Here is a 10,903-nt window from a genome sequence, read left to right on the forward strand (position 1 = left end):
AGATAAGTGAAAAACACATCTGTTTAATACAACAGTATGTATAATTTCCTGAGATAAAAATTGTCTGTTCATCTAACGTCAGTCATTCTTTAGAGGAAAAAAAAAAGAGAGAGAGACTTCTAAATGGCACTGCTATCCATCTGTGTTGCATTTGGGGCAAACAGTTTCAAGTGACTAAAAGAGTTAATACATCACGGGACTGAATACTCTGTGCTGAGCCACGTTTTTTCTTCTGCAGAAGGACTGGGATGTCCCTAAGTGCCTGCAATTTTGTTAAGGTGCAGCCTTAGCAAAGCGCACTCTGAAATGGTAAAAGCCAAGAAAACAGTATTATTTAATCTCTGTTGTATTTACTGCCTTATCAGCATCCTGTATTCTCTAATTAATCTTAATTAATCTTGAACAGAGGACAACAGAGTCACAGATGCGAATATTCAGGAAATGTGGAAAAGATTGCCCACAGTACTGGCAGAGTCAGGGGGGGAAAGCCGGAGTTTCAGTACAAAACGCCAAGTTTTAAATTGAAGATTAGAATGCAGCATTTTAAAAATATCTGAGAATTGCAGCCATGTCACAGTGATACGGGAGTTTTTTGTGATCCATGTCAACAAAAGCTCTATTACTGCTGTCTGTAGTAACTATTTAGAGAGCAAAGAAAGAGGGTTTCCACATGAAATGATTAAGCAAGAGAAAAATAACTGGTGAGACAATTCCATTTCGATGAGAAACTTAAACACCAGAAGCTCCATAAATCTGTTCCATAATCCTTTTAAGACCAGTCTAAGGTTCATTTTGTGGAGACTGAAGCAAAGGAAATAGCATGACAGATTTAAGTATAGATACCTTAAATTAAAGTTAGAGACTTTTGGATTAGGAGACATTTGAGCCTGTGGTTTATGTTAGGAAGAAAGTGCCAATGGATTTGCTCAGTTATCTCAGCAGTCTGTCTAGCTCTCATTCTGCTACTGTCACGACAAGAGAGAGTAACCATTGCCTCTCCTCACTTCTGCAACCTGTACAGGTCTGTAAGGACTCCATCTGCCCCAGTGAATTATTTCAGAACTGATTTTGATGCTAGTATTGTCGCAGTCCATAATGTGGCATACAAATGAACCATAGGGGCAATGGCAAAAGGGAGCTAGTAAGAAGGAAAAAAATTCAGGACCAAAACTTTCCTCTCATTCCACGTTGATCTCATTTATTCACACCACCCATCTTTAAAATGCAAACTTACAAACACTGGCAGGAAAAGGCAGCTTGGACTTCAGTGATTGCTCAGAGGCCTCCAGGCTCTGTGTCACAGAGGATGGATGCATTGGTGCCTCAGACAGCTCATCAGCATGTTCCCCACCTACCTGTAGGCGAGACTGTGACCTTATCAGCCTTAATGAAAAGCTTTATCCAGCAATCACCCTTCTTTATCCACAATTGTACATCTGTGTTTACTTGCCTTCTCTCACTGAACTTTCCCTCCTTTGGTGTCTTTTCTTTCTTTCATCTCCCATTTTTCCAAGCTTTCTAATATAAAATATTAACGTACAATCTCCACAATACTTACTTAGCTCTCTGAAAATGCTTTTTTCATGTTTCTTTGCTGATTGAATCACTCAGTTACACCACAAATTGAGCAACAGTCCTCACTAAATACTCCTGGAGGTCTTATCTTTATCTGAAACATCATCAATATTAGCTCTATCCTGAACTCTGGTCCACAGCCCATCAAAATTTTGCTCCACTGCATGTTTCCCTCTGCAGTGATTCCAGTCCATACACTCAATGAACATTTCCATCCTTATCCTGTGACCTATTCTCAGCATCTTTACATGACCCAGCTTGGCTTTCACATCTCTGATCTTCCCCTGAACCTTGTTTCAATGACAAGTATTCATTTGTACAAAAACTGTGCTCTGGGGCCCATCAGAAACAGAAAACAGTGGGCTGAAGAAAGTTTCAGAAAGGAACAGCCAGCTCAGCCACCCACTGCAGGCTGCCAAGCTGAGTTTTACAGCTACTGACAGCAAGGAGGAGGGATGGAGTGCCACTACAGTCACACTGAGGGACTGGTGGAGCCTGGGATATGCAGTACAAGATGGTGGCCACCATATGGGCCAGCAGCCCTTAGCTGCCCACCTCAGAGACTGAGGGTACTAGTGAACTATTGACCTTCTGCTGGTGGCAACTCCACAAGCACATAGGACAATCTCGGCTCCTCTCTGACACCATGAAAGCAACATCAGGTTGTATGTGGTATAAACTGGAGTGATACAGTTGTGACAGATTTATAGCTATGTAAAGGCAAAGAGAAATTCCTGCAGTACAGGAAGCTGGACAAAGGTACGCAGGTTGAGGTCTTAACTGACCTTAACTTTATTCATAGTTTCCTGTTTTTTGCTTGTCTCTAAGTAGAATTACAGAATCATAGAATCATTATGGCTGGAAATGATCACTGAGATCGTCTAGTCGCAACTGTCAGCCCATCTCCCCCATGCCCAATAAACCACATCCGCCACTGCCACATCTACCTGTTTCCTGAACACCTCTGACTACACTGCCTCCCTGGGCAGCCAGTTCCAATGCCCCACCACCTTTTTGAAGAAATTTTTCCTAATATCCAATGTGAAACACAAAATAGAAACACATTTTTTCTGGCCAGTTTATACTGAGTTGAAACAGAAGAAAGAGGTTGGCCACAGTAAAGGAGCACCTCTCAGATGCAAACAGCCTTGTCCCAGGCCTGGGCAACCACAGAAAGCTTATGTGAGGAAACAGCAGTTATGAATCTGCTCATCTTTGACAGTAATTACTTAAAAATAACAGATGGCTCTGCTTGCCCCATACTAATAAGAGCTTTATACAGCACTACCTATGTATTTGTCTATCAGCTCATTCACACTCAGCAAGAATAATTAGGGAGCACTAGTCTTAGCAATATGGAACACCTCCTGCCTAAGCCACCTTCGTGTGATATGTCTTGTTAGCTTATGTCCACACTGGTAAAGAAACTGCACAAGATGATATTTGGGATTTGAGGTATTATAACCTCAAATAGCTGCCTGTGCCTGCTACATGACCATTTTTTAAAAACAGTTCTGAGAAAGTCAGAGTGCAGAAAACCGAATCATAAGGATTCTGACTACAGAAACACTAATCTTCTTCAAAGGTAAAGCTACCCACAGATTAACTTGTTACACTAGGTGCACGCAGTTCAGGAAAAGAAGCTGTGGTCACATCCCTGGGGAAGCTTTCATATCATGATTTCAAAAATCAGCCTCAACTAGGCTAGAACTGACACAGCAGGCTAGAAATGTTCTCCTCACAGTTAACCTAGTGACATACAGTACAGCTAAGCATTCAAAATGCAGAAGGAAATTCAGGTAAAATTGTAAATTCTAGACTACAAAAGCTAAGTAATGGCACACAATGATGATTTTTCTGCATTATCACTCTTCCTCTCCCTCCTTGTCTTATGGACGGTGCACACAAAAATGCAAACCTATTCAGCGTTGCATGATTGCCTCATTCTTCATCATGCCACCTTGGGCCTTCCTTGAAAATGGTCCAACACAAAGGAAAAAAACAAACTCTCGTGGATTACCCTGTGACACTCAATATTCAAGTTCCAATGCATCACAAACAATGCTTTTTATGAAGTGAGACGTTTTTCTCACTTCCTATGTAGAAACTGAATGAATTACAATGAAAATTGTCTATGAAATGCAAATACTGTGAAATACTCCAGCGTAAGTCCTAGATTTCCCTTTGTATAACTTTTCGTATATTTGAGACACTGCTACCACAGTTCAACTAGATGTGTTTGTTCTCAACACACCTGTGGATGAACCAGTAACATACAAAACAATGTACTGGAAAAAGGTAACTTGAATGATTTCCTAACTATCACATCAGAACTTTAGGATGCAAAGGAGAGATAAAAATCAGCTTTAAGTGAGAAGCGGAACTATTAAATACGTAATTTTTGTTTTCATTTAATATCTATGTTCTCATTGTGTAGAGAAGTTAATAGTGCTCAAGATGAAATCACAGAATGATAGAATCACAGGGGTTGGGAAGGACCTCAAGAGACCATCGAACCCAACCCCCTGCTACAGCAGGTACCCTACAGTAAGTCACACAGGTAAGCATCTACACAGGTCTTAAAATATCTCCATAGAAGGAGACTCTACAACCTCTCTGGGCAACCTGTTCCAGTGCTCCGTCGCCTTACCACAAGGAAATTCTTCCGCATGTTAGTATATAACTTCCTATGTTCAAGAGTTAGGCCATTGCTCCTTGCCCTGTTGCATCACCAAGAAGAGGCTGGCCTCATCCAGCCTTGCTTCCCAGCTTCCCTTTAGGTATTTATAAGCATTTCTTAGATCCCTTCTCAGTCTTCTCTTCCTTAGGCTGAAGAGACCAAGTTACCAAGCCATTCCTTATAGAGGAGATGCTCCAGGCCCCTTACCTTTGCTGTGGCCCTTCACTGGATTCCTGGATCCCTGTCTTTTTCGAACCCAAACTGGACTGAGTAGTTTAAATGCAGCCTCACCAGTGCAGAGTAGAGGGGGAGACTTCCCTTGACCTGCTAGCCATGCTCTTTTTAATGCACTCCAGAATACCACTGGCCTTCTTGGTCACAAAGGCACACTGCTGGCTCATGGCCAATCTGTTACTGCACAATCTAAACCTTAGCTTTAGGGTAAATGAAGCATTGACAGAAAATGTACAAAACAAAATACGATAATAATTGCTGTAGAGTACAGTCACAAGAAAAAGAAAATATTCTGCATAGACAGTCTTGATAATGGTGCTTTTAACTTTGCAAACAGAATAGCATTTTAACTGATGTATCTGTTAAATTTTATTCTAAATTGAAAACAGACTCCCAAACAAAAAGAAAAACCCAGTGTATGACATCCCGCATTTATGATCGATTAACTGCAACTGTTGGCTTTGGCATATATATCTGATTCTTAATTAACAACCATAAATAGCAAACGGCAATCTAGTTTCACCACATTCCTATTTGATTCCTATATTTCTGTGACACTCCTCAGAAATTTGTTTGAACAGCAGTTACCTTCACCTATCCAGATTTCTTTCTACCTGCTATCCTCATCCTTCCCTAACATTTTTCTTAGTTTTCATCTCTTCATCCAGTTTCTGCAATGCCCACCCATAGGAGCTTCTGGCTTTCAACCTTCCCTATTGCAGTCCACGCAGATTCATTTTTCTATCTAATGTATGAAAACAATTGTGATCAGTCATTCAGTCTGTTTCTTCTCACTCTAAATACATTTCTGAATACAACAGAGTAAGGGGTGGAAAACTCAGGGCAACTTATAAGGGCTTAAACTGTTGCATCATGCTTTCCCTACAGAAAATTTTTCTCAGGTCAAAGAGCATCTTACCAAAACTGTTAGTGATGCTGTGGGCCCAGAAATCTTGTGTACATGAAAAGTGAAACACTATCTACTGTCCCAGGACTGTCAACTTTGAATCTGATTGCAAATCTTGTTTTAAAATAATGAAAAATGTTATGATAAATTAAAATTCTGCATTCAGCCTTGCACTGCTTTCACTTGAAATGATGACATTTCAGGTGACAACTCACCATTGCTTTGCAGAAGGCTGCTGTCACATTCCATTAGCCTTTCCACAGGAAAGGGAAATCATTCCCTTTGGTTTTAAGAAAGCTGAATTCGGGCAACCACCCTGAAAGATGTGTCTCAGTCACAGGGTACTAAGCAGCAAGGGACTGAAAAAGACAAAAATGGCTCAAGGGAGCAAAGAGGAAGACATATAGAGGAATAAAGGAGAAAATTGAAAAGCGTAGGTAAGGTCAGGAGCAGCGGCAGGAGTGATGGGAAAGTGTGTATAGTTTGTGGCACACAGCAACAGTGTATCAGAAAGGAGACTGAGGAAAAGCAAAGGAAAATAGGGAACTAATTTGCATCTTCAGTGCCCACCATTACATCTCATCTCAGACTTGTCAGCCTGTTGGAAAGCTTTGTTTCAGTGTCTGTGACTTTGGAGCACATGCATTTGTAGATATGTGCTCTACAAATACACTGGGCGGCACGTCCCTGTTCTTTACTCACTGCAGCTTTGATTCACTTCTCCAGCTGCTGATCCTAGCAGAGGATCTATCTACTCAAAGCACTCTTCTGCAAACAAGAACAGCTACCAAATGACCACTGAACCAACATCTGAGGAAAAGCCTCATCTTTCTTGCTGCTGGTGGTGTTCTGTGCATCATTCTTGAATAGTTCAGCAATTATGGCCCATTTATCCATTTGAAAATGTTGGTCCTAGAGACTATCAGCTATTAGCTAACAAGTGACATCACACCACCTCACATTTCAATTACTACTTTTGCATACTGAAGCAATGCTGCTTTAAAGATGCTTTTGTAGTGATGATGTTGAAGTCTTGCGTCATGACCTTGTAATACAGTATGGCCATACTGCAATTTCTAACTGTATTCCTTAAAATACATTCCACGGGGCTTCTGCCCACAGACTGCCAGTGAAATTCTCTCAATTACAAAGAAAATCAAAAATCAAATTGGAAATGCAGGGAGCCAATTTTCCTGCTCCCAGCTACACTGTCTTCTACTGATTTGAGAAAATAATGAGAAAAACATTCTAATACATGTATTCAGTTTTAAAGCATTAAGTATTACAAATAACTGTGGGTTCTGAAAAGCACATTTTTAGCAACTTACTTTCACTGGCTGAATAGTCCTGTGGATCAAGTATCCCTGATTCTTGCAGTGATCTAATGCAGGAGTCCACCAGCTCCAGACCTGTAGTGAGCTCATCTTCTATATCCTTCTGACCATCTGTAGTAACATTAACATAAAAAAGTATAAGAAAAGCAAAAGATAAAACTAGTTCCGTGCTATCACATACATATATCAGTTATAGCTGATGAAGGAATTAAAAACACACCCAAATGGCATGTTCAGAGCAGGCTGGCCACATTGATCCAGGAGAGTTATGCTGCCCATTAACAGCTTGGCTTTGGATTAATAAAAGCAAACTAAGAAAGCACAGGTCTTATCTTAAGAAAAACCTAGAGACCAGTTCCCTCTCTCAAAACTTTTCTTTATTCTATCTCTGTAGATGCTCCATTTGCCAACCCTAACCACTTTTGCCAAGTTCTACAATTTTTTCAGCAGAGTTTTCAAACATTAGAAAAGAAAACACCCAACAAGTACATAAAAGCATTGCTGTTCTCCCCTCTACCTTATTTGGGAAGCAAGCTTTATGGGAGAGAATATATGTAATACTCTAATGATAAGTTTATTACCTTGTGTTTGCCAGTGAAATTGCTCTTCTGTTGAACTGCAAAGAAAAAGAAAAAGTATTAATTTTTTATGAAATGATTCAGTACTGTGCCACCAATACGCAGATCTAAATATATTCTGAAGAAACTGACCTATGAATAAATAGCAGAATTTATGAAGCATTATTTTATGTATATTTCTTTTTTTTTTTTTTTTTTTTCCCAGGAATAACTTGCACAGCATTCATTCAGCAAGGAAAAATAAACTATTTATTAACTAAATAATTTAAAATGTACATACAGAAGCCACTATTTTAGTCTCAGTGTAGACTGTTGCAAAGCTAAATTGTCAACATTTTGCAACTTCTGGAGATTTTATTAGAGAAATAGGATTTTCCTATTCTTTTATTATTATTATTTCTTTTTTTTTTTTTTAGACTGCTTTCTCAAGTGAGCAGTTACCTCTGTTCTGTTTTTTTTTTTTTCAAATGAATTTACATGCATTGTTCCTGGTTCTACTTATGTACATTTTTATTATTCAAAAGTGCAGCTAAGTTAATTCAATTGGCCAGCACAAGAAAGTAAACTTCGAAGTGCTTGTGCTTTCATATACAAGCCCTTAACCAATGGAAGGTCCTAATTTATAATTATGAGGGTATACATTAGAATATAGGTTAGAGTAGCATGGGTTTTTTTTTTCGTTTTTTTTTTCTTTTTTTTTCTTAGTGGATATAATGAAGGATATGATTAATTAGGCAATGAGTACACTTTACTCAAAGGCATGATGTGCCTGTCCTTCACTACTGATCTTTCTTACAAGCCAAGAATACAAAAAGGTTTGAAGTCATTCATAATACTTTTATAATAATAGTGAATTATTATAGTCACAATTAAAACTGTACATCTTCTGCACATCTTTACACCTATTAGTAAAATAAAAATCAACAGGAACAACAAAAAAAAAAAAAACAAGACAAATTATTTTGAAGGGTTCAAGCAAAACAAATATTTATTTCTGATGTCAAGAATAATTGCTCTTCTTAGAAGCACATGGGTTTTAAATCTTGAATAGTTTTCTCCTTTCCTAGTGGATGCTGAACCTCTTATGAATATGTGAATAGAGCTCCTTGCATCTATGTCCTGTGAACAAGAATAATATAAATGAAATGAAATGCTTCTTTCTAGATGAAAATAACCTAAGTTAATTATTGATCAAATTTGGTAGTTTTTTTTAAAAAAAGGATAATTGCCTAATTTACATATAAATAGTACTAAAAGCATGTTTTAATTTCCAGCTGGCATCACAAGTGTTAATCTGACAAATTCAAATCTACAGATCATCATTTATTTCCAAATATCCTCCACCTGTGGCTTATTTTGATGCACTGGTGTGGGGTTTCATAGATTAAGAAGCTAGTCCTTCGATCAGACACTCAGCTAAAATGTTTGCACTCGAGTGCATTGAAGCTAATAATATTGAAGATAAACACAGCCAGAGTCCTCTGGCAAATAATTATGGCAAAGGACTGAACTGAAGAGATGACTTTAATTGAAAATGCCTTTTCAAATGTAGCCTTGACTCCATTTGGTGGTGACAAGGGACAGTGACTCTTTTTGCAGTTCTGTTTGTCTGACTTTTCAAACTGAATGTTCAGTTGGCACCAGTTGGCAGATGTTTCAAAGCAAAGTGAGCAACTTGAAAGCATTCTGCCTTTCTGGCATTAGGGTCATCCATAATATGCAGCATATATTTCCCCACTATACAGACCCACCTCCAGAACTGAGTTTTCTACATAAGTGATAGATACCACTTCAAGTGACACCACAAAATTCAATACCTCAGGTGGCTTTCTTGCTGGCAAAACAAATTTCTAAATCTTGTGGGCAACAACACTGAGTGTCATCTCATCCATGTCAGTGAGAAAAGAAACTCCATGTCTGCGCACAAAGAGTGAGCTATCTGGATAGATACCCAGGGATTGTCTTTCAATGCAGGTGCCAGAGGGCAGTGAGGGCAAGCTGCTCCATAGGGATGCTGAGGGTGGCTGCGGTGGTGGCAGTGCAGAGACCTCTGGGAGTTGGGGCAGGGTCTGCATCGGGACTGGGTTCCAAAACCGCGCCCAGAGGCAGAATGTGAAAATTCACTTTCTTTGTCCCTCACACACAAATATATTGGTGCAAATGAACATCAGTGCATATGACTGTTATTCAAGTCACATGCCTTATTGATCTTTAAAAGAGCACTGCAACAAAGACCCTTAATTCTTGGTGGGAGGGAGTTCAGGACTACAAGTCTCTCTGTCTGGCACATCTGTTGATTTATCACAGAGCCTGCATACACACTTTAAGGGCAAACCCGCACTGTTGTATTCCTTTGATTACCCAAGAAGCGTTCTTGTGCCTCTTTGTGTGGAGAAGTCATTAAGTTTCCACTCATTCCATCTTTGAGGAAGTGCTGCAATGATCTGCTACATAAAATGTTTCTTTCTATTGTTTTCTAAAACAATTCATTAAATTATATCTAACCCTACTGTGCAACAGCTACGAAAGGACTTGTACGAGGAGCTGTATCAGCTACAATCTTTCCAATTACTTTTGCAATGGAGCCTCACAAACATAGCTGTATGTAATTACAGGCAGATACTGTCTGACTGATTTTTAAATTGCTATTCCGGAAGTTCTCACTTGTGGAAGGTGGAACAAAAAAGATTCAGAGACATTTCACAAAAAGCATGGAGGTTGAGAAGCACTAATATTCTGGTTCAAGCAAAGGAGGAACAGTTCTTAAATAATCAGTATATTTTCTTTAATATTTTGTAAATAAACCAACCTTTGGTATCAACTGTGTAAGAAAAAAAAAAAAAAGGAGATAAGAATAAATCTGATATAATTCCTACCAATTACTACAGAAAAAGGTCCTAATTGCCACCCAGTTCCATACTATTTCTTGGTTGCCCAATTTAAATTACATCAGAATTTCTGACTGCAATAATCACCTCTATAGATGGGACACAGTCATCTCTCCTAAATCACACTCTATTAGTCAGCTATGGTATCAACTCAGCTGTCACGTCAACAAGTCCTTTTGATGGTCCAACAAATCTAATCTAATACTCTACAACAGTCATCAAAATTGTAAAAATAAAAAAAAAGTAATAAAAAGCCCCACTCCTCAAATCCCCTAATACTTTACTCATCACTGACCTTTTGTACCCTTTGAATTTCAAAGAAACTTTTAAAATTGTTACAGATTTCCTCAGATTACAGTGCCAGAAAACTGGCATAGTCTCCTTCTGTATTCAGGACCTGTCTGGATGCCTACACGTGCAACCTATTGCAGGGAACCTGCTTTAGCAGGGGGTTGGACTCGAGGATCTTTTGAGGTTCCTTCCAAGCTTTGCAATTCTGTGATTCTGTGAAAACTGTTAGTTAATTCCCACCTGTATTAGAAAGGCCTTGCTACAAATTCTTGAGATGAAAGGGAATTGTCTTTTTTTTTTCCCTCTTTTCTCTTTTCTAGTTTCCCTTTCCTTGTTTCCCTCCCCTTCCCTCCCCCTTTCCCCTCTCCTCTCCTCTCCTCTCCTCTCCTCTCCTCTCCTCTCCTCTCCTCTCCTCA

General features: G+C 39.1%; 1 protein-coding gene across 3 annotated transcripts in view; it reads right to left on the reverse strand.

Annotated features, from left to right (window-relative positions):
- The window catches only part of CTNND2 (catenin delta 2), a 507,709-nt gene that overhangs the window by 287,917 nt on the left and 208,889 nt on the right, over positions 1 to 10,903 (reverse strand). For all 3 annotated transcript variants that reach the window (XM_042838959.1, XM_042838975.1, XM_042838967.1), the window contains exons 3-4: positions 7,312 to 7,346; positions 6,725 to 6,841 (exon numbers count right to left, since the gene is read on the reverse strand). In XM_042838959.1, coding sequence (XP_042694893.1) covers positions 6,725 to 6,841; positions 7,312 to 7,346 — 152 coding nt within the window. The remainder of the gene's footprint in view (positions 1 to 6,724; positions 6,842 to 7,311; positions 7,347 to 10,903) is intronic.

Source organism: Centrocercus urophasianus, unplaced genomic scaffold (genome assembly GCF_019232065.1).
Source record: "Centrocercus urophasianus isolate 14NV4802_14NV808 unplaced genomic scaffold, USGS_Curo_1.0 seq_11, whole genome shotgun sequence".
NCBI classification, from domain to species: domain Eukaryota; kingdom Metazoa; phylum Chordata; class Aves; order Galliformes; family Phasianidae; genus Centrocercus; species Centrocercus urophasianus.